A 24,872-nucleotide genomic window follows, 5' to 3' on the forward strand; every position below is an offset into this window, starting at 1 on the left:
AAAAAATCAACAAAAATGTTAATCTTTGAATTTCCCCCTGAACACTAAAAACCCGATTAAAGAAAAAAAATGTTTCCTATGAACTAACTGTCTGCTCTTTAATAACAGTAGAATTCTGTGACAATGCTGATCCAACCAAGTTAGACTTTTCCTAAGCTAGTCACCAAGATTCTGATTTCCAGTCAGATCCTTAAGCCCTTGTTAAAAATACATTTCACCTCAGTCATCTATTTTCCTAAAATAGAAGATTGTTAATGTCTGAATTGATTAGTAAGGATGCTTAGATGATGAAGGAAAACTACCTCTTTTTACACAAGAAGAAAAAAGGACATGAAGACTCAGGTAGCTTATGTCATAATAATGGACAATGCAGAAGCACACGCGGAACAAATACCATCAAACACGTATTTGTAGTGCAAGTCAAAATATAGGGGCTTTACTCAAAAGTACTGGCCAGCTAAAGGAAACACACCATTCTGAGTGATCGTTAAAAAGAGCCCAAATTTAAGTCCAATCTAAATCAGAGTTGACAGTACTACAGACCATTAAAAATATGGTAAAAATTTACACATTACACATAAAGTAGTTAATGTTTTGATTTAATAGTTTGCAAAAAAGAGATCTGCAGACGTGTTTCCAATTACACCGGCTTCTACACCCATCTATTGTAATAACATAGGTCTGGTTACATACACCGAAACAAAGGAGAAACCTAGAGCACAACTATACAGCAATACTTTAAGGTCTGAAGTCTGACCAGTATGCATCAAAACATCTCAATGTCTCACTGCTTTACTAAACTGACAAAGAACCATTTACAATGAAAAAGAAAAGAAAAAAATCTTACAGACTTCTTCTGACTGAAAGTTTCCTTTATTTAACAGGCTTTTCCATTTTCAACCTTACAAGAAGCATCCTTGGACAGCTGGTACACAGCGTGTGGTTGCAGGGTCTTTTTCGTAATGCAGATTTGCTGGGTCATATGCTATCTCGCTTGCATTTTCATCCTGTTAATATGACCTCTTTATTTTTTTTTTTTTCTGGCTCCTTTGAGTTCAAGTTCCTTAAGCCATCCTTGAGTTTCTGGCAAAGTTTTTGGTCTCCACTTTATACACCTGTTTTATTTTCCAAGGGTCATGAAATGTTCGCTATATAGTAACACACAATAAATAACTCACTGTTAACTCTAAGAGGGCGAATGGGAAGGGTGCCTACTGCAGAGCAATACAGAAAAATCAAGTGAGGCCTGGGGTAGGAACGGTATGTACAGCAACTCCACGTAACGGGATTTTCCTGTTTTTTGTTTTTTTTTTTTCTTTCACATAATTAACACTAACAAATTCTTCCAGTGTTTATTTTTTCTCTTAAAAAAAAAAAAAGGTTTTGCTTCTCGTCTCTCTCACTTACAGAGTAGGTGAAATGTAGAATAAAGCCTTCAACTCTTTTTGTGTTTTTTTTTTTTTTCAGACGCCAGTTTTAACAAACAGAACACAAACTTCCAAAGTGTTTGAACTAGTACCGCTTGGTCAGATTTTTGTTTTTAACACTGATGAAGAAGCAAGGCTCTCTCGTGTTTTCTCGTTACAAACATCGCCAATGTCGTCACCGCCGTCACCGCCATCAATATCGTCATTGTGTGATTATCGACTTGTCACTTTTCCAAGAATCTTAGCTGCATTTGCAAGACTTTACGATCATGTTGGAAAGCTGTTCGATCTTGGGTGTTTTGCCGATGTAGTAGAGAATGGTTAGCGGTTCTAAATCCTGGGACACACAGCAAGGGGAGGCAGATGCTTCTGGATTTATGGTATTATATAAGCTGAGAACCTGAAAGGACACAGGAGAAGAAAGAAAACATAGGAAAAGATCAAAAAAGAAAAAAAAAATTATTTTGTAAAAGAACCATCCTCTCTTGTTATCTTAGCAGTCATAGCACTCAGTAGGCAATTGAAAACATTTTTGGCTTATATTTTCCTTTTCTTTCTTTTTTTTCTTCTTTTTTTGTGGAGGTACCAGGGATTGAAGCCAGGAGCATGCGCTAGACCACTGAGTTATGCCCATCCCCCCACACTTTCCTTTCCTTATCTTCCAATTATAGTCAGATAGGTATGTGTCCCTAGTAATCCCAGAAATCATCATTTTCCTACAGAATCCTTTTGTCATTCATTGTAAACAACTAATTCTGCAAAAGTCAGATTGGACAAAATTGCTCATTCAACAGATTTTGCAGTTTTCCCAGTAAGTCTTCACTTTTTTTTTTTTAAATTGGAATAAAGTCGGCTTTCTTTGACCACTGCTTTGTTGCACACACTTCCCAGGCACCTGGAAAACTTGGTCCTCACAGCATTTCATCATGTGTTTCCCGTTCTTTGTAACTGATGTTGCTCCATGAGTAGATATTTTCAATTCCCACCTAGATTAAGAGTTGCCTGGAGGCCAGGGAGTCCATACACTTATTTTTTTTACCTTATACCCCTGGTAAGTCTTCTCTGGACAGAATAAGACTCATGAGCCAGGCGAAGAAATGAATACATGGGTATGCAGGAGAACAATGCGTTGAATTAAAACTCATCAGAGCGTTCATCTATCCTGAGGTAGAGAAAAAGACACCTGCCTGCAGTGTGAAATCTTTCCGCGATAAATATCTATCTTCTCAGGCCAATTTAATGTCACCTAAATTTTCATTTAAAAGCAAAAAAAAAAAGAAAAAGTCTTTCCATTTGTCATTGCTTCATAAATACAACCATGCGAAGAATGCCCTCAGAAGCAATCTATATTCTTAATTATTCACTTTGCTTCATTTTGCTTAAAATCATATAATAATATTATACTAATATTATAATAATACTAATTGACCCTCCATGTAGCTTTCCACGTGGTAAAGGATAGTGGCTAAGTTGGAGGAGTGGAGAGCCGATATTAGAATGAAAAGAAAGTTCTACAGTGACTCTTATCCCTTTAACCCCATTCTACATCAAAGGTGCAATGTGACTTCTCCCGATGGAAGTACGGCGCTCCCCCGGCGATGATAAAGAGACATTTCCAAGGATGCCATTAACGTGTTAGTCAAACTGCAAGTGACCTTTTCCTCGAGATTCACTGCAATGTTTTCAGGCTAAGACAGAAGATCTGTTCAGCACAGCAACACTGACTACTTTATTGAGCTACCTCTGGCTTCTTGGGTAAATGTCCAAACCACATATTTGTGACCATGACAGTTATTCTTCCTCTCTCCTTGAAAAACAAGCGTGGTCTCAGCCTTCACACACTCCCTCTGTGTATCAGGGAGGAGAATTATGTTTCTACTTGGCAGCTGGGCCTTGCCCACATTACAGCTACCGTTGCCACAGCCCAGATGAAGCAGCCTGGCCAGAGAGCTCAGACAAAGGGACAGGCATGAGCAAGCTTCCCTCACGTGGCCAGGCACGTGGTCAGCCCAGGGTGCCAAAATCCACAGGGGAGCTGGGAACACAGCCGAAGGAAGGGAGCCGTATTTGTCAATCTAGAGTTTAGCTTATGTCAGCATTTATAAATCAGTCGACTTCCTCTTCCACTAACACATGATTTTTCGTATCAATTAAAGAGGAATTTTATAATACAGATTGTCTAAAATAATTGATATCCCCCGAAGCCCTGAGTTCGGCTGAATGCATTCTGTGGCCTTGCTGGCAGCAGGTGCATTTTCCTACCCTGCAGTGAAGGCAGTTCTTCTAATGCTTCTTTAATAAGGAGATTTACAGAGGCATGACCCCAACGTGTAGCCACATTTCAGGAATTAAACTCTTAAGACAGAGCAAACGAAGGCCTGGTTATAAAACAAGGAAGCCTGCATTCCAAGCTTTGGTTTGTCACCAACTATTTGATCTTGGGCAAGTCATCTACATGATCCAGACTCCAATTTATTTTTTTAAAAAATGAAAGGTTTGGACAAGATAACTTAGGATGTCCTTTCCATCTCTAGAATCTTACATTATGAGGCACAGGAAGAAGCATCTGGACAAACATCATTATTACATAGAAAAAGTCTTTGCTAATCTGGGCTGGGAGCCCCTGGCATCCAATCAAGGATTAACCTTCTCTCCTCATTAAAGTGACTTAATAAAACACTCAGATTCTCGTTTACTTTGGGTTGTATGAAAAAAGACTTAGAGATACTGATTTTCAAATCATTTTCACGTGTATCATCTTGAAGAGTTCTTCACATCAATTCTAGAGTTTGATGTGATTATTTTAAAGATAATGTTTAATTACAGACATTCTTTTTTACTGACAAGGAACTGAGGTTTGGAGAAGGAACATGATTTTATAATCATCATGCACTAGTGACTCACTCTGCCAAAGCATCCACCGAAGTCCTCAGTGTTTTTTCTAATGTGACAGTCCCTGATGGAGGTGGTAACAGAGCCTTTTTTCTAGAAGGGGACTGGGCCCCTGCACATCTTAACAGTACCTGATATGAAGCAGTGTATTGATTCTACCTTTTATGTTTACAGCTGTTGAGAATATAAAACAAAGAAAAAACATTCAACAAAATTGCCTTCGAGTTGATTACAGTCTAGTTGGGAAGACCAGACCTACTGTCCAAATTCATCATTGTTACTTTCTGAGTTCACCTACAACCTGCATTCTTTCCCATCACTCAAAAGGATTTCTCCAACACCCATTCATTTGCGATGGCAAAAGTGCACCGGGCTATTTAGAATTCATTTGGAAATGCTTTCAAGAGGTTCTTATTCACCGCCCAAGAACAGAAGAGACAAGGGAGCCATGGACTTACCCTGCTGTGCTGAGTGTCTGAGCTCCACAGATACGGGCAGGCTCCAGCACAGAAGTTAGCATTGTACCCTTTGGGTTCATGTATCCATTTCCACCCAAGATCCCTCTTGAAATCAATGTAAAGTGGACGCAGGCAGCAATTATCCTGCACATTTCTAGTAAAAGAAAGAGCAATGGAGATTTTAAAGCCGAGATCCCCCTGCCGCTGCCCTTCATCCCAAATGGGAAAAGTGACTCATTCATTTATTCAACAAATATCTGTGAGCAAATGCCAGGTCCTATCGGTCGTATTGAGATCTCAAGTGACTTTCGTGGTGGGGTGTTAATGGGAATTCTCTAGACTGCTTTCCCTTAGGACTTCTAGACCCTAATCCCCCTTGTCTGTGACCTCAAAACTCAAATCCTTCCCTTGCATGACAAGATATAAGCAGAGAGGTGGCGGATGGAGACCCAGCCCCTTCCAGCCAACACCGCGCAGTTTCAGCAACCAGCCTCTGTTGCCTTTTCAGATATAAAACAGAGGAGGTACAACAGCTATTTTCAAAAAATCATTTAAGGCATATTCCTTTGAGAATAAATCCTTGATTTCATTTCCTGTCCCTTGATCTAGGAATGAACCAGAGATCAAGATACATGGAGTCTTGCTTAGAGCAACCACTGGCTCCGGCAACCAAAAACACACCATTTCTCTCGTGAACGCAGACACTCGGAGCACTTTATCAGTGAGGACCCCTCACTGCCCAGTGGCTCACGACAGAAAGAAAGAGCCTTCTTCCTTACTAGGCTCGATAAGAAACCACAGGAGATCATGCACCCTTTGCCTCCATGAACTCACACGGGAATGGGAAATAAATGCATGTCAACCCTCACTTCTCTCATATTCTGCAGCAAAAGACCCGACAAATAGCATTCTCTTCTGTCTCTCTTGTCACTGTGACCGTGAAGGAGGTTTGACCACGTGTCCTCTGCAGGGGGTGCAAAGGCTTCTACAGAGGCTAAGTCTTCCTAATCAGGGAGCCACCACCATTGTGCACCTCAACTAAACTTATTTTTGCTCTGGGGAGCAGGGGGCTCCTTTTCTTCTTCAGCCTCAAAGTACTTCAGGGGTATTTGGGGGAAAAAATTCAGGAGCCTAGTTTTCTCCCTTCACAGTTGGTTCATTGCTAAAGAACTGATGAATGCAACACAGAAACGACTGCTGTAAGCCCCCGGGAAGGACGGTGCTATGAAATCTGACCGCCCTACCACTCTGTTCCCGGCTTTGAGCAATGAGTGCAGTTCCAGTTCGTTTTTAGGAAAAGGGAGGGGAAGGCAGGACAAGAGTTAACAGACACAATTATTTTGTGGGTTTTATTTTTACTTGCTTTTACCTAAAGCAATAAGCTGCGTCCAAAGCACGCTTCTTCCGCCGGTTGGATGGTTGCGACTCAAGTCTGTAGGAGGGCAACAACATTAGCAGGAGATGTGGGGTCTTCCCACTGTTTTTTTTCCTAGTGGACTTTATAGTTTTCTGATCACCACTGGTATATGTGGAGGTGCCATCAATACCTTGAAAAAATGCATTTGGGTAATAAACATTTAGCTTTACCTTCATCAAATATAATCAGCCATATTCTTTTATTTTTTTTTTCCTTTGCCTATGGTCACAAAGAGCGGTGATGACCACCCCAGCCACAGCAGCTGGCTCCAGCCATCCCCCATGGAAACGGACAGGATTACTGCAGGTGACAAGGAACTCTTCTAAATGGGGCTCTTGTCAGAAGGCAGTTCGGTGTCCAAGGCAGGCCCTGGTGGTTATGAAAGTCACTACAGAAGAAGTCTTTGACCTCTAGTCCAAGGGCAATCCATGCAGTTTATTTTAGTCGGTCCTCAGTTTAGGCTGTGTTCAACCCCTCAACGACTGAACACAGGGCAATAGAACGTGCCTTGTCACCCGCTGGTCCGCTCTCTTGCTGGGACTGCTAAACTCAAAAGACTCTCCTAGTGAACAGAAACTGACACTTACACTCAGCTGCAGTGAATCGGGTTCAAGGGAAACAGAAGTCACCCTTACCTAATGCTATTTTGGGAAGCGGTGAAGAAAGGGCTTTTTCATTTATTTTATGGCATCCTCAACACTTTCCTGATTCCATCTGAGATGGAGAAACTCGAGCTCCCCCAAGCATGCTCCGGAGATTGCCAGTTTAAGCATTTAATCTCCACACTCGAGAGAATCATGACTAGGTTAGAGACTGAAATAAATCTCTAGACCTCTGGGAGCATTTTTCCATGAGCAAGGGTCACTGCAGCCTTCTGCAAATGGACGGAGGTACTAGGCAGCGTTAGTTAGAGAAGGAGGATCAGCTCCCTGAGCTGGGGGCGTGGAGCCAGTGCTGCACAAACACACAGTCCAGACTCCCCCCTCCACCGCGCATCATCCAACAACTTGTTACCTAACACAAGATGGGACTCGAACCCCCGGCATCTCCTCGTTCTCCTTGACTATTGGCTAATTCATTAAAGGTGAGCAAGGATATGGGGGAGACTAAAACCTTGTTATGTGTTTATAAACTGTGATGGAAGTCTGCAAAGGAAGCCACATGGACTATGGGCACCAGCAAGGAGAGGCAGAGAGTTTTGATACGCGTTAAGGTTAGTTAAAGAGGCTGGGGTGGGAGGAGACGCCCTTCTGTGAAATACGGTTATGGGTTCCTGACATGGGGTTTGGGGGGATTATCAATGGACGTCCTTGAATGTATGTTTCTTCTTCTCCTATAATATTAGCATAGATGGAATGTTGGATTACTTAAATGAAGAATACGGGGCTTAACAGGCTATCTAAGAATCTGGAAGGTTGGCGAATCTGTCAGTATCATCAAGTCATCCCTGGGCATTGAGCAGTGTAAACGGAGAACCAGCCCCTTTTCCCAACCTTCCTGTCTTCACATATTTCTCCAACCACATCTTTGTCCAAATAAATGAAACTCCCCACGCCTCACCCAGCAATCTCATTTCCATGTGCAAACTGACTTCATCCCCCATGAGATTATCAACAGAGTCCCTTCCCTCCCGCACCTCACAGGACCAAGTTTCAGTTACCTGCAAATCGTGCTTCTAGTTCTTCACTTTTATTGGGGATGATGTAATTATTAGATGGTACAAAGGTGCAGCAAGGACAGTGTAAACTTATCTTAAATCCCAGGTTCCTATCTGGAAAACATCAAGTCAAGGAGGTCATTGGTCTGTGCACCCCTAAATCTGCAATCAAATCTGACAATAACTTGGGATCGCTGAACATCTAAGGAGGAAAACAGAGGGTGGCTGTACCTTTATGGTGGAGCCATTCGTGAACAGCATCCGTGACATCAAAGGACAGCCATTCACCTTCCGCTCTCGTTTTCACGACTTTGCTGTCGATGTAGCGCTGGGTTGGAGACGTTAAATCTTTGGATTTGAGAATCTGAAGAAGGAAAGGGCAAGAAAAAGGCTCAGCTGGCATCCTGACAGCATGACTGAACCCAAACCATTAACAGTATTCCAATTCATTATCTAAATTTAGCCCCACTCTCGTAGACCCACGTATTGTCATCTCAGCAGCATGGCCCCATGCAGAAAAACATACCACCAGGCCAGATGCCATGAAAAATAGAGCTACTAAATCAGTTGTGTGTTATGATAAAGGTGACAGGAACCATAAAGCCAAGTGTCTAAAAGAAAGTGACAGTAATTATTTTCCTCCGCTGACATAAGCTTCGTGAGATTTCAGCCATAAATTCTGTGCCACTAAGTTAGTGGTTTTGTTGTTTTGCTTCCCTGCTTATTTCACTTGGGGAGCTGGGATATGAGGAGAGGTGGGAGGGTGGGTCCAGTTCAGAGGAGCCGGGATCACCTTCAGAAGGCTCTGAAATATAGATAAATCTTCTAATAAAGAGAGAAGGGTCCTAACTTGGGTTCCTAAATCCACCAGCATTAAAGTCTGTGGCATGCCTCAGCTTTTGAGGTAAGTCTCTCCCTGGGAATTTTTACTCTCAATGTGACTTGTTATGATTTAGAGAGATATTCCATCTCCCGCAGACTAAGAATGAATCTGGGCAGGAGAAGTCTGGCACAGTGTGGAGTGAGAGCCTGAAAGGAAATCAGCCTGAACGCTGAGACTTTAGAAGGATGCATTTATTTCAAATAAGTTAAGAGCAACTGCAGTATGTTCTTGGGTTTCTATGGGAGAAGAACGTTTTAGATTTTTTTTTTTAATTCTGTCTTTAAAGGATAGTGTTTTATGAACCAGTCAGACCACGATCCTAAGTCTCCTAGAACTATATTAAATCCCTACCCAAACCCATATGCTGCATTTCCTCGGTGCTTAGGGGCTCAAGCCCTGTTGTTTTATTCTTCCTTTCCGGACACCGAGTCTAAGAGTTCTGTGGTCATTTCATATATACGTGTTTGGTCTCTCCAACAAGTTCATAAACTTCTCCAGGGCAGGGATCATGTCTTCAATTTGGTATCATTTCAAAGCATAGTGTCCAATGTAATCAGTGTCTATGAAATGACAATCCGCATGTCTAGAAAATGCATTTATTCTCCTTTAAACCTTGCAAGACAAAAATGCATGATCTTCCTGCTGATTTTTAAACGCCCTTTCCTCCCACGTGTGCACATGACTTGTCTCAAGTAGTTCAACCACAAACACTTCTTAGAATATCTGGCATGATAGTAGACATTGTTTTCTGGATGAAGTAAGGATAGAAAAGGAAAAAAAATCATACAATTGTACTTTGGGTGCCCTCATGAACTGTAGACAAAGCTCACTCAACAAACCTGCCCCTGAGGTCCAGCAAAGCCCATTAAGTGAAGAGAATGTCGGAGGCATGATGATTCTACCATTGGCAAGAGATGCTGTCTGTCGATTAAAGGAAGAAGAGAAACAGGAGTACTTCCGGGCTGAACTTTAGAACGCCAGCATAAGAGAGGCAAATATTTTAAGAAGATTATAATGAATGTTGGCACAAGATAAAAATTTAACATGTGGAACATATACACAGCTAATGCTGACATAAACCTGCAACTTTAAGGGTACAACTTCACAGCAGTCAATCCTCTGGAAATCAAACCTTGCCTTGAAAACACTCCCCATTGGGCACATAAGTCACCACTTACCCAATTCACAATAAATGGTATAATCAACCTAACACAGGATAACAATGGTTAAAAAAAATAGTTGAGAAGAAGTTTTCAGGCATCCATTGACTGAAAACTAATAACATTCTCCAAACTCATTTTTCCATCTTCAAATTTCTTCCCCTAGCTGACTTTCAATAATGATGCTTTATTTCAGAATGCTTTGTGTATTTGCTTTCCTCCTAATTAGCAGAGTGTATATCTTATGTATCTTTGTAACTCTAACATTTAGACACACTGCCTAGAACAAAACCTTGCTTTCATTGTTGAATTAATTACATATGATGAATACATACAGACATCAAATGCCCATGGATCTCCTTATGAGATCTATGTATATTATATCTCATATCTTAAGACACCATAGATACCCATGTATGTCTACATATATGTGTGTACATATATACGTGTGTACACAAACACACACACACAAAATCTCACTGAAAACACAGAGTTTTTTTTTTAAAGTCATGACCACCTTGACCAAGTGGGCAGAAAAAACACATGCCGGTAAATCTATGGAAATTCTTCATCTCACAGAGAAAAAGGAAACCTAGATTATCTTATCTTAAAAGCAGATCAAGGAGGGGCAAAGAGATTCTGAACTTTTTCTTCTTTTTAAATCTCATTAGAAGATAAGTGCTTCCCCAGCTGCAGACCACTGGCAGGTTCTGACATCAGACAGCTTCACACTCTCACAAGGCTGAAAGGTCTTCCACGTCTTTCTACCAGTTCAAGAACAGGCCAACGGAAATCACCCAAGAAAGACAGCTAGCGAGCGACATCATTCTGAAACAGGGAAGTGACTTTGGTCTTGTGTGTTTGTTGTCTTGAACTTACGACCAAGGAGTTCTTAAACCCACTTGTTACAATTTAACTCCATTCTTTCTTAGGCAGTCTTCCGTGGAAACAGGAAACAGCTGCTTTCCATCACTCATAGAATATCCCTCATATTCTTGGAGACTATTATTAAGTCCCCCTCAGCATGCAAAGGCTCCCTCTCTAAGCTAAATAAACCCAGTTCCTTTAGCCCATATTTAGAGGGGCAATTTCCCAAACCTTTAATCACCTAGGTCGCCAACAGGATGGATGATGCTATATAAAAGTGCTTCTCCTGCAGCTTTGTGATTTCGTTTCAGAACTGGCTAGAAAACCTTCTAATCACAACCCAAAGTCTCGAATCTTAACTTGCAAGTTATTTTCTTTCCAAGAATAGGCACGACCTCCCTATTCCGTTTATTGTCCATTTATCACCCAAGCTAAGTGAAGCTGTAACGGAAGACAATCAACCTACTGCTCTTGTCAGTTAGAACGTTCTTATATTCAATAGTTGGTACAAGAATGGCCACATTGGTCAACTTGCCATTTTATGTTAGCCTCTGCTGTCTGCCTTTGTCCCGTCTCCCAACAACAATTGTACTGGATGGTAACAGTCACGGATGTGCAGCTGTCGTTTTTGTCTAGAGCCACAGTCACTGCCGAATTCCTTCACACATCTTATCACGACAAAGATAATTTAGTTGGACGGTAAAAGCTCTCTTAACTGGCCTCCATTTTACTGGCCAGATTAACCAGTATTCTGCTTTTGTTCCGTAATGCACGTCGGTTAACGCTAGGGCTGTTGCTACAGTATGCTCTGAGGACTTCTGCTCTTACCAGTTGAGTTGCATGCTTACCAAGAATCAGTTACATATTTTTCTAAACCTGTTTATGATAATTGGACTTGCAATTGTATTTAAGTGGTCTAGAAACTGATGAAATACAGGATGAAAAGTAGAGAGTTGTTGCTTCTGTGAGAGCCAAGCTGAATGCCTTAGAAAGTCTTCATAAAGACACGTTGCTTTAAGCAAGTTTTGTTTCTCTCTCTCTCTCTCTCTCTTTTTTTTTTTTGAGAACAGTTTGGTGTTCCTCAAAAAGGTAAACATAGTTACCATGTGTTTTAGCAATTCTACTTTTAGGTGTATACCCAAAGAACTTAAAGCAGGGACTCAAACAGATACTTGTATGCCAATGTTCACAGCAGCACTATTTGCAATAGCTGAATGATGAAAACAAGCCAAGTGTCCATCAACAGATATATGGATAAACGTAGTATATACACACACCAGAATATTACAACACAGATGAATCTTGAAAACATTATGCTATGTGAAATAAGCCAGACACCAAAGGACAAATAGTGTATGATTTCACATACATGAAATACCTAGAATAAGGAAATTCGTGAAGATATACAGTGGACTAGAGGTCACAAGGAGGGGGAGGGGTAGAGAGAATGGGGAGTTATCATTTTATGGGGACGGAGTTTCTGTTTTGAACAATGAAAATTTTTGGAAATGGACAGTGCTGATTGATGGTTGTAAAACACTGTGAATTTACTTGATGCCACTGAACTGTATACTTTAAAAAAATGGTTAAAGGCTAAATTTTATGTTATGTATATTTCACCACAATAAATTTTTTAAAAAAGTTTTACATGTGAGAGAGAGAGCCGTCAAACAAAGAACTAAAAGAATAAAAATCTCGAAGGATCCTGAACTCAGTATGCTTAGCAGTTGTCCTGAAACTTCTCTCTCTTCTTTAAAGAAACTAAAGACTAGAAATTATTGATGACACATGATGGATGTGGTTTATGCAAAAAATAAGACGTGGGTTGGCAACAGGCAGAGCCACAGTCTAAGAAATGTCCTTGGTCTTTTACTAAAAAAAAAAAAAAACTCAGCATGTAAATTATGTGTGTGTTTATACATATATATATATATATATATACATACATCTTAGGATAAAATAGAAAGTTTGCTTCTTTCTCTTTCTCCCTCTCTCTCCCTCTCCCCCTCCTCTTTCTCATGGTTTTACAATCCCTTGCTTTAACTGCCTTTTTCCTTTAAATAACAGACCAACAGCTGTTCCTGACTGAATCAGAAGAGCGCTTCTACCGTATTAAACATGAGATATAGCTGTCTCTTGCTTAGCTACCACCCACAGGGGTGCTGAATGGTACCCTCATTATGTTATTGGTATGTACACATTATCTGTAATATGTGTGAAATACCCACATACGCCTTTGGCAAGGCTCAGTTCTTCCCTGAACTACAAAACTCCCTACACAAAAGAATCCATTCATCTCTCTGCCACTGGAAACCAGCCAATCAGGGAGTGGAGAGCGAGGCAAATGCGACTGATGTTACCCAATAGTTTAGGGGCGCAAAAAAAAAAGAAAGAAAGAAAGAAAGAAAAGTCTAGATGCAAAATTGTAGACAGAGGAAATCTGAGTCTTAAAGGAATAGGCTGTAAATCAACTCAGGATTTGGCGTAGGCCCCGAGGGGCGACGCTTCTTCTACTCCTAAGAGACACTGCAAAGAGTTATAAGAAAGCATTGGGAATTCTATTTTACTTCCCATATTCAGACATCAACAGATCTACAGGAGAACCAAGGGCTCCATTCAATCAGACTTCCAATGGAAAGAGAAATTTAACCATAGGGCGATAGAGAAAAACTGACGCCAGGTTAACTAGTGTGGGCCCATCTTGTTCTTTTTAAATGCTTTCTTTCTTTTCTAAATTGAAGCGTAGTCAGTTTATAACGTTGTGTCAATTCCTGATGTACAGCTAAATGCTTTTAATGTATTAATGTTTAACATTGCAAATGCTTGCAGTTGGCGTGCACGGAGCGGTGAGGGGATGAGGAATTAAACATTGGCCCTGCTGGCTCTGAGCATCTTTCTCTAAGCTCTGCCTCGCCTCCGGTCATGACTTCCGGGTCATGAAAGACTAGTCTCAGAGAGGTCCTTAGGGGCCACCTGCTCCAACCCAACACAGCACATCCTCTGATATCTTTGTCTTTGTCTGAAGACCTCTCAGGACAGTGAACTTGCTGCTTTTTTGAGAAAAAGCATCCCAATTTTGGCCAATTTGTAGGTTGAAATTTGTCTTTCTCTTGGACTTCAAATTTCCACCCACTCATCTTAGTTAATAAGAGCACCATGGCTTCATCTTCATACAGTCCTGTCAGTCTTTCAAATGTTTAAACATTGGCACATTTTTCAAGTCTTCACAAAACCCTGTGAGGTGGACCTCATGGCCCTTATTATCCAAAAACCACAGCGGAAGGAGAAGCCTGAAGCACTCACCTGGGTCGCCGAAGCCCAGCCGGAAAGCCTGGACTAACGTCTTGCCCTGTTGACACCAGGGGAGGGGACCCTCTAACATTGGACATATTTTGCTCTCTGCAACAAGATGTAAAATTCTCTTTCTTCTCTGTGTCAGCCCCCCATCGCAGGAGGTGGCTTCCCTCAACTTCTTCCTTCAAGTCAAGATTCGAGGTGATTTCCCATCCTTGTCAAGGCCCTTTTCAACATCCCTCTCAAAATCAGGTCCTAGACTCCAGGCACAGCGCAGCAGAATATGGCAAATACACAGACTATGCCGAGTGGGGCTTCCCTTGTTCTCATCACTATTTTTAATGCAAACTCCTTATTTTTGGGCACCAGCCACATCGCCACATTGAGTCTAAACTTTTTGTAAAATAAAACCTTTGTTTTCACACAAACTGTTACATCAGATTTTCCACCCCGAGTCCTTTCTGGAATGACACAGAACAGAGAGAAAGGAATCAAGGACAGCAAAGAGAGAAGGAAGGTTGGTTTCTCTAGCCAGTGGTTCTACAACTTCAGCCTGCATTAGACACATCTGGAGGGCTTATTAAAACATTTACAGAGCTTCTGACTTAATAGGGATGAACCTGGGGCAGAAGAATTTGCATTTCTAACATGTTCCCAAGGTGATACACAGCTACTGGTCCAGGGACCACTCGGAGAACTACTGTTCTAGTCTATATTTACACAATTTATTTTTGAACCTAAGTGCAAGTGACACGTGTCTCTGTTAATTTTAAACTTCTTATTTGACCTGGGTTTTTAGCATTTTAGAATCTCTCTGATACCTAAATTTGTGATTCAGCATCTAAATTGTCTTTGCCCTGGTACCAGCAATGATGCATCCAATGCCTTCATCAGGTTGATGATAACAATGTTAAAAGACACAGAGCCAAAGCCATAACCTCGTGCTGTATCTTTAGTTACCTCATTTCTGCTTGGCCCTGTTTCTTTAATCAACACCCTGTGGTGTGTTCTGTACAGCAGAAAAAAAGTAGAACTTTACTAGTGCAAGTGAGGTGTGAGGCCCAGGTTAAGCCACAGTCCTGCTCATCTTCGCCAATGGACAATGCATTCCATACCCTCTGTGGTCCCTTAGGGTTTCTCTGAAGCATCCATGGGCTTGCCCAGTGCCTTTGGAAATCATTAGTGGAGGGAAAAAGTTCATAGGCTTTGAAGTCAGGCAAACCATGACTCACTGAATCTGTGATTTTCTTGTTTAGGAAAGGCTTAGTAAATCCCAGCTTGTATGTCTGTTGAGAGAATTAAATGACATAGAAGAGGCAACGTGCCTCAATGAAAACATTGCCTGGTTTTCAATAAATGTGAATTATTATTGCAACCTGTTCCTTACCTGGTCAAAATCTTCCAGAGGGCTTCTACGTGTAGTAAATAAACTCCAGATTCCTTAGGTGAATAATTAAGAGACAACTTGCCACCAGCCGATCATCCTAGACTCACCTCTCATCCTTGGAAGCCTGATCTAAACACTCTCCCTGAAACATGTACTGCATGCCCCAAACTCTGTGTTTAAACTGGTATCCTCATCAGAATGTCTCCTCCCCTCCTCTGATTTTTACCTAAAAACAAAAACAAGCCAAAAAACAAAACAAAACAAATTCCTAGTCTTCCGTCCAGCTTCCAATGAAATGGTTACTTTCATTCCAAAGTCGATTTTCTTTTCCCAGCTTCCCAAGAAATTACTGGGTGTCCAGCCCCTTGTACGTGTGCGTGTGAATGTCAGTTTCTCCCAGTGGGATGTCAAGCTCCTAAAAGACCGAGGGAAACACGGACTTATTTAAATCTCCACAAACTCTGTATTCTAGCTTGCGTCCACTAGTAGCTTAAGGAATACACAGTCATCGATTTCATTTTAGAGGAATCTGACTCTCTGGGTTGAAATCTTGCTTAACACCTACACTTAGTCTCACGCAGACAGTGCACATTGGTGAAGGGATTTCTTGGCTTATCCGCAGAAGGAATGGGGGAAGGTACAGCTCAGTGGTAGTGTGTGTGCTTAGCATGCATGAGGTCCTGGGTTCAATCCCCAGTACCTCTATTTAGAAAAAAAAAAAGAATAATTAAAAGAAGAAACACTTCTCAGAATTTTGCACATGTATATCACAGAGACTTCATAGGTCGATGGACAGACAGACAGACATCTATGTCTGTATATCCATATCCTATCAATCTATCTATGTATGATGACAAAGAATCAGCAGACAATGTCAACAATTTTATACTGTATTTTACCCTCTTGACCTAATATATTTCATCGTGGGAATGAAAATGAGAAAAAGCAAGAAAGTGAATTTCCCAGTTTTAGAAAGAGGGGCCTTAGAGAGACTCCAAACTGGGTAAACAGCATCTCTCCCGTGGAGGCACGGTGGTGGCTCTCTGCCTCTGCCTAACCGCAGCCTCCTTGAACAAGGCTGGGTCACTTCGGGGTGTCTCCAGGCTGACACACGGCATGACAACCCTTCGGAAAGTGGCCTCACAGACCCAGCTCTTATCAGCCTGTAATGATCACAGCTCCTTTGTGATCGCACCCTGCTGAAAGGTCAGACATAAGGCATGTTTCACAAGAGCTCGCGAGAGCCTGCGTAGTTGACACCTATGGAATACGCATCAGCTCCAAATTAAGACTCATGTAAAAATACAGTCTCTTTGGAGCTCAGATATCTCCATTATTACACCCTGGTATTAACTCTTTCTCTTTACAGTACCAAGTAATGCACACTGGTACATTCCTAAATTACACGGATCCCTGTGCGTTATAATAAAGTATGGCATACAGAGGTCTTTAATGACCTTTATAGAAATGACACCAACAGGCTACACACACACACACACACAGGAAAGCCTGAGATGAAAACACCTCATAATTCCCTATTGTTTCCTTCCCTTTTTTTCATCCTCCACACTTGGGCCTTTGTGCTGACTGCACGTGCACATGAACAAGCACATGCATCTCTCCAGGTCCGAGGGATGAAGGAGCCCTTTGTGTAAATGGAGAGTCTCTGCAATATGGCAGCTCAGGAGCATTCACAAGACCATCAGATATAAATCACATAGCAGAGAAAAAAAAAGATTCAACTAGACTGAAGCCACCCAGCACAGACAAGGAGAGAGGTCTGCTCAGTCCAACGGTCAGAGATGGAAGCTGAAGAGAAATGAAGTCAAGGCCACAGGTCAAGGCAGTCGCTGGGGCTGAGCCCCGCAGCCTAGTCCTAAGGATGCTGGTAATTACCCAGTTGTTTCCTGCCCTGCAGGGAATGAGTCTCCCCAGCAAAGTGCCAAGCTCCCTGGGGCCATATCTTCTGATTTTCTTATTTGCTCTCCCCTTCTAATTCTGCTCTGATTTGATGCTAACAAACACACACACACTTAGGCAACAAAATTCCAGTCCCCTTTTCCTTCCTCCTGGCTGCCAATCACACATGTGACCTAAACTGTAATTCAAATCCCTGCTTCCATTCAGCTGCACACTTTAATTTAAGGGGTGTGACCATAAAGCAATGAGTCTAAAATAACATATAAAGAGCCTATTTTTTCTACAGTGTTTATGGGTTGCCCAAGAATATCAGTTTCATTAATTTATTACACAATTATTTTACCTCCATGGTTATTATTCACTTAACCAGAATTAGCTCTGAATAAATAGCAGGAAATGGGTAGATAGCCACGTTTCTTCCTTCATAAGCAGTTTCACAAATATCTTTAAAATGAACCTAGTGGAATTTCCAAATCCAAGTAAATGATGTTTCTCAAGAGTCCCCTGATGGTGTCACACACTTATTTCTACGTTCCTTGTACTTAGATCTTACTTTGAATTTTTTTCTTCGATTTATTCAAACACGTTCACTGAGCTCAGTCTATGCACCGGGTGCTGCTCCAGGAGTTTATCTCTAGAGGTGGAGACAAGACCGTCAACAAGATGAAGACGGAGGGGAGATCAGGTAGAGCCTGTGACCAAGAGCACAGTGGAGAACGGGGATGGGAAGTGTCAGGAAGAGGGGGGACCCTGAGATGTCAGACCGGGTGGCCATGAAGGTCTCTGAGCAGGTGACATTCAAGGAAAGATCTGAAGGAATGAAAGGAGGGAGGCTTCTGTAATGCAACTGCGGGGGGAGGATCAGCAGTCACAGGCTTTAGGAGGCGGTGAGCACAGGGTGTCTGAGGAGCAGCAAAGAGGCCAGGATGGCGGAGCCCCCTGAGTGTGGGAAGTCGCGGCTCGGGGGGCGGGCGAGTGAGCTAATGGCCCCACAGAGCACAAGGAGGCCTTTGGCTGTCATGCAGAGTGAGGTGAGAAGCCGCTCTAGGGTTTTGAATAGGGCATTTGGATCTGACCAACATCTTGGCAGAGGTCACCCTAACTGCTTTGTTGCAAACAGCCTCTAAGGAGGCCAGGGTGCAGAGAGCAAGCCCAGCTAGGAGGCCACTGCATAAGCCCAGGCGAGAGACAAGGAGCCCGGAGGACAAGGGTCATCGCAGCAGAGAGGTGAGAAGTGGTTAGATGTCTAGCTTTTAAAAACTGCCATCAGATGGGAAAATCAACTTAATTACTTCTTATCTTCCTCTTCACTAGAACTTTGGCAGTTTTCAAAAATCAACAATATCTTTTGAAAATCCAGCTCTGTCCCCAGTGGAGGAATTCTGAATTATGTGTTTGTGGGCTCTGAACACAGTTCTAGAGCAAAAGTTCCCCCAAAAGATTCTGTTTTCTGCTGCTATCAGGAAATAAACATATATCCTCTTTTGGAACAATTTTTGCCCCAGTGGAGGTTATGGAGAAGTTGGCACACATTTACAATGTGGAAAAAAAAAAAAGCTGCTACAATCAATCCAGGAAGCATGTCTCAAGACTACACCTGTGAAGCAGGGCGAGGTAGTCGGGGGCAGGGGATGAGGTAAAAAGACATCCCACTGGGGTCCATCACTCTGTAATCATTCTTCAAAAAGCAAAGCCAGACAGCCCACAGCCCCAGCTCACCTTGGCTGCCCTTCGAGCTTTTGTAAAGCAAACACACAGAGCGCTAACACCGCGCTGTTCCCCACAGCCCTGCTCTGCTCCACTGATGATCGAGAAACGGGTCGGACGAGACCCCGTCCACCCAGAGGAGATGACTGACATCATCAGGGAGGAGTCTTACAGTCACAGACCCACTCGAGGGGGACGGTAAACCGGGCCCTAGATGACAAGCAAATCCCCGATGAGAAGAATCCACTCCGGACGTAGCCAGCGTGCCTGACACTCAGCAGCTGTGCTCGCCTCGCAGCAACTCATCAGACACGAACTGTTATCTCTGGTTGATGATGAAAAACTGAGGCTCAGAGAGATGAGGGATTTGTAAGATCAGAGGGCCAGTAAATGACAAAGGTGAAAGGTGAACCCAGGGCTGACCGGCTGCAACGTTCCTCTTCATCCCTACTCAGAGCCACTCACCAGCAGCTGAATGACACCAGCTCAGGCAGGATGAGTTGAAACTATCATTTACGGAGGCCAGGAAGCTCACGCCTCGGATGGTCACTGCAAACCCAGGACCCGCAGCACGAGGCGCTGAGGTGAGGTTTCATCATTAAGAGATTTTGAGCAGATGGTAAATTTAAGAGATTATTTCTTACAAAAGGTCAAAGTCAATGCTTTGGAAACTATAATAATAATCATAATAGTAACCACCGAGTGGACTGAGATTGTGCTGGGAGTTTCCATGCATCCTCTCCATGCCTTACAAAATCCTTACCCAGTAGGTGCATTTATCCACATTTTAGAGATATGGAAATCATCTCAGTGATGTGATTGCCTCAAACTCCCCCAAGGGGCAAAGCCACACCTGGACCCCACACTGGCCCAGCTCCTCCACCAGTAGGGTAAAGTCGTCAAGAGCATGGCCTTTGGGGCCAGACTGCCTGGGTTCAAATCCTGGCTCGGCCTCTTCCCAGCTGTAAAGCCTCGGCAAAGTTCTCAACCTCTCTGTGCCTCAGTTTCCTTATTTGAAAACTGGAGATAGCAATAGTAACTGCCTTACAGGGTCATTATAAGGATTAAATGTATCAGTCTGTATAAAGCACTTAAAATAGCGCCCAGCTCACAGGAAGCACTGCATGTTTAGTGATAATAATCAACAGTTACTGCATCACGTTATGCAAAAAGAACATAGAATTATCCGTGACAATTGCACAATTATTACCATTTCTCTGCCCATTCCGGTGGGAAGGACTACTGTTCACACCACTTTTGGGGTCCTGTCTGCTCACAAGGTTACCAGACTCTGGGTAACGTCATAACCTAATGCAAACGGTAACGATCCAATTTCCTTATGAGGCAAGCATGACATTCGATCAGTTTGCAAAAACCTGAGATATTAATAGCCTTGTGCAAACAAAGTGTTTATTATACCTCATGGCTTTTTTTTTTAATGGGTCACTATTCGGTGTGTGTCTCCAACACGGCGCCAGAGCTAGGATCAGTGTTAAGGGGATTGTATGCTGTAAAATTCTGTACAACAGGAGCACAGTATAACTTTCTTTTTTTCAGTAGCACTTTTTGCAAGTCTCATTTAACAGACAGTCAGTTTTTTTGGCTGACCTCTTTATATTTTACATACCCTTGGGCAATATGAGAAATGAAAGCTGAGCTCTGTGTGCGTTTGTGTGTGCACGCATGCACGCACAAGTGCACACGAGCACGCGCATGTGTCTGGGGTTAGGAAAAGGGTGCGATTGTCATTAACCCTATCAGCGCTGTGGTCCTCGCGATGCCAGGAACCTCACCCTTCACTCTGCAGCTTTAGAGCCCTTTAAAAAGCAGGCCAAGGCCATCCACCTTGAATTTTAACCGTAAAGCCTCAGGAGTGTCCACAGGTCAACATCTTCGGTGGAGCTGAGATATATTGTCTGTTAAAAGTGGCTGGTGATTCGTTCCTCCCCACTGAAAGCTTTGTTGACTTATTTTGCTCCATAAACATCAATGCACCCTTTCATCCTCAAATCTGAAAAATCATTTCCTATTCACTACACAGCTTGAAGGCAAAGATAAACGGATATAAATGACTTAGGATTTAGCCGCTGTTTGTTACATCCTTGGGAGTGGTCTCTGAAGATGAGATTTCATCACAGTGGACAAGCTGGCTACTGTCTGAGTACAAATTCAACCAGGCATTCAAGTCCAAGGACCAGAGAAAGAGGTCAGAAAAAGCAGGAGGGCAGATTTTATTTTCCTCTCTTTCACTGAAGCACTGATGGAGTGTTCTGGGGGGGGGGGTTCCCTTGCAAAGGCAAAGGTGACTTCAACAGAAGTTGGATGCCCTTTCTCTACAAAAATGAATGATGCCATTGCTCCTTCTATGGCCACAGTCAGGAAATCTAAGGTTCCTCTGAGACCCACTGCGATCATTTCATCCCAGCACCTTTATCTTCTCCTGATGAACAGGGAACCATCAGCAGACTGTACTCTCCCAAGCTACCTGGCACCAACATCTGTGGCCTCACACCCACCCCACATGAGAAAGTGACATCTTCCTCCTGACACTTTATGATGTATGAGCTCAGTACCTCCCGTGACCTCCCAGGAAGTTATTCTGCATGAATTTTTAGGGGTCTGAAGATAATAAATTAATCTCAAAATAACCTGCAACTGAACGAGACCAATTCACGCAGAGCAATGCTCTGCTCGTTCTGAGCTGAGTCTTTAAGAGGAACGGCAGCTTCTGCTCTGGACCCTTGAGCCTCATATAAAAAGTCTGACTGCTCTTCTGGGAAGACCACTTGGATACCTCCTGAAACTATGTGGAGAGGAGGAGATGCTCAGTCATCCCATCCAAGCTCCAAGCGTATGAACAAAATCATCCTAGGTCCTCCAGACCAGCCCAGTTGCCACCTGAATGCCACCAGGTGACCCTGGTCAGAGCCTCATGGAGCAGAAGAACAATTCCTGCCCAAGTTTCTGACTCCCTGAAAATTGAGAGACATAATAAAATAGTTGTTATCTGAGGCCATGAAATTTGAGGGGTAAGTTTATCATACAGTGACTAGATCATTGGAACAGTTACAAAGGTACAAATCTTATTATCCTAGAGTTGGTAAAGTTTGGAATGAGCACTAAGTGTGTAAGGGTGTAGGTTGGTGAGAGGAAGCTGGAAATAGCTGAGAGCTCCCAGGTCCTCTGAGGTCAGCACCCCTAAACATAAGTATTCTTTGACCCATGTGGGGTCCCTTAAATAAGGTAGTAATTACTCAGGGCTTCATTTCTTCGCTTGTAACGCTGGGAACTTACCTCCCTCCAAGATGGCAGGTACCCTTGCTCTTGTTGGTGACATTCAATTGAAGAAGACTCCCATTTCCTATTTTTCCCCTCTCATAACTCTGGGCATGATTTTAATCATAAATCCAAGTGCAACGTAATCAAAGAAAGACAGATTCAATTTTCCAAAAGGGCTGAGAGCTATACTAAATACCGCAGATTTGCAAGTATTCCCTGAGCACTGGGGTTTTTATCTGAATGTATTTCAGCAAAAGCTGCCTTTGGTATAAATCTCTAAAAATACGGTAAGAGTCACTCCTACTTGGAAAAATTTCAGTTTTCATCTTTTTTTTCCCCTCTGTCCCTTCATATCAGAAGGCTTTATCTTTTTCCTCTTCCCTCCGATGTGGGTGTACGTCTGAAGTCACACCCTGATCACACCAGTCAATGTGATGCAGAGTCTGCTAACAGAAGTCAGAGGTAGCAGAGGACAGTCGAGTTTTATATTACCGCCATTCGTCAACATTCCGACAGACTATTCTATAAAGAGGAGAAGAGTGAAGTCCCCTTGCCAAACTAAACATGACTTCCACGGAAGCTCGGGTGTCCTGACCCTCCCAGGCTGGGAGAGTCAACAGATGCACAGCTCTGGACAAGACTAACTCTGAACTCACAGAAATGCTGTCTTCCATCTTTCCAGCCTGGTATTCTAACCCTGGACAGAGTACCTATATACATTTTATAGGACAGAATGACTCCAGAATCTTGGAATATGCCTTCAATCTGTGATTCCCAATGGAGAATGGAGAAGGATCACATCTGAATGATGAGGAGAGCTTTTTTTAAACCACATCTGCCTAAAGGCAAATCTTTCCCTCGAATCAGAATCTCCTGGAAAGGACCCTTGGGCAGTCCTTGCAGGAGCTCCCCAAGGGCTTTCACAGGTGCAGGAGTGAGCACACGCGCGTGTGCACGCACACACAAACACACAGGCATTTTCTCTCTCTGCTTAAAATCAGTGTCTTGAGGAATCCTGATAAATCATCCGTACAACCATCTAAACACCCTGGGAACCTATTTGTAGTCATCCTACCCTTCTTCCTCTAGGAAGTGCACCGTGAACTATGTGTCAAGTGACACAGTACTCAAAGGGCATCGAGACACTTCTGAGGCTTTGTTCTTCTGAGCAGTCGAGCTCTCTAAATAGCTAAAGATCTGCCCATTTATGCACCAAGTGTTTTATTTTTCAAACTAACATTTCAGCAATTTGGGATACAAAACTCTCTAGTATTTTACTACATGTGTTCAGTTTCCTGAATACAATTTAGGCTCATCTGCATAATTCAAGGCCCTTATCATAAGCATCAGTTTCTGTCCCGGGACTGGAAGGGGGAGTGTGTTACTGAATGCTGCAAAGACTTCCAAATGCACTGAAGGCAAGTAGAACGTTGGGGAATAACAAGCCAAAAATGGGACTCCAAATAAGGGGGCGATAAGCAGATGTCAGAAGCCAGGGAGGGTGCCACAGAGATAAAGAGTGAGTTAACCATAAACAGGATAAGATGAAGGAAAACTGTCCACAACAGGCATTGCATTCTGCGATTTGATCTTCTGGGCTGGCATCACAGGGCTGCACGGGCAAACATCTCAAGTCTAAAAGGTCCTCGGCTCTAGCTAGAGTGTCTTCCTCCAGCCCTCCTTCTAAGTCAGTCTTTAACTTCTTGTGGTCCTAGAGAGGGCCGAAGGCTGCCTTTCCAGTGAGTCAGCTGTGTGTGTGAGCCCTGCGTCCTCTGTTAGGAGGCTCAGGGATCTCTCTGACTCAACTTCCTGGACCCTGGCTGTGTTTCAAGAGGTTGGATTGCTGCAATGCTGAGCTCCAGAGTGATAAGGAGTTGTTATTCTTCCTTATTTTCCTCTAAAACTACCCCCTTCCGGAGTCCCGCGGTCAGTGTCAGTGAACCAGTCCACTTCACACTCTGCATAAAATAAGCTTGCACTGTGGGCTGTATCTTTCCCAGTTGGGGGACTTTCGTTGGTACAGAGCTTGCTGTTCGTGTCATGGGGTGGCCAGGGCTGCAGTAACCTCTGGGATGATACACATCCACTAAGAACTCAGTAAGGTCTGCTAAATTACCAGCCTCCAGGGACAGATCCCCTCCCGGAAATAAGATGGCCTTTGGGAGGAAGACAGACCACTAGTAATCCGCTATCAGAGGCCACTCCTCGGATCATAAGGTCAGGAGCCAAACAATAACAGTGATTTAGCAGCTTACGTTACAGACAACAAAACCTCAGAGAACTTGCCTTCAATTTACTGAAGCCATGTAATTGAAACAGGGCCAGAGAACCATCTGTGATGCTGTCATCTGTACAGAGAGGCATGTGAGACAGATTTAATTGAAAAAGAAGAAAAGAGAGGACATGGAATCGGGTTTTGGTTTTTATTTTTTAAATCCCCTTGCAATAATTCTGCCTACCTATGTTCAAGATGTTTTTTCAGAGAACTCAATCATTGCTTTCCCTCCAAATATCACCCCACCTT

General features: G+C 42.9%; 1 protein-coding gene across 3 annotated transcripts in view; it reads right to left on the reverse strand.

The window, feature by feature from the left end:
* Positions 1 to 902: 902 nt before the first annotated feature.
* Positions 903 to 24,872, reverse strand: part of TGFB2 (transforming growth factor beta 2) — a 75,372-nt gene continuing 51,402 nt past the window's right edge. For 2 of the 3 annotated variants that reach the window (XM_006203656.4, XM_006203657.4), the window contains 5 exons: positions 8,083 to 8,215; positions 7,855 to 7,965; positions 6,147 to 6,324; positions 4,778 to 4,931; positions 903 to 1,827 (listed from right to left, as the gene is read on the reverse strand). In XM_006203656.4, the coding sequence (XP_006203718.1) occupies positions 1,669 to 1,827; positions 4,778 to 4,931; positions 6,147 to 6,324; positions 7,855 to 7,965; positions 8,083 to 8,215 (735 nt within the window). In that variant the 3' untranslated portion in view covers positions 903 to 1,668. The remainder of the gene's footprint in view (positions 1,828 to 4,777; positions 4,932 to 6,146; positions 6,325 to 7,854; positions 7,966 to 8,082; positions 8,216 to 24,872) is intronic. The other variant, XM_015238632.3, reaches the window with a different exon arrangement.

This window comes from Vicugna pacos, chromosome 23 (assembly GCF_048564905.1).
Source record: "Vicugna pacos chromosome 23, VicPac4, whole genome shotgun sequence".
Lineage (NCBI taxonomy): Eukaryota > Metazoa > Chordata > Mammalia > Artiodactyla > Camelidae > Vicugna > Vicugna pacos.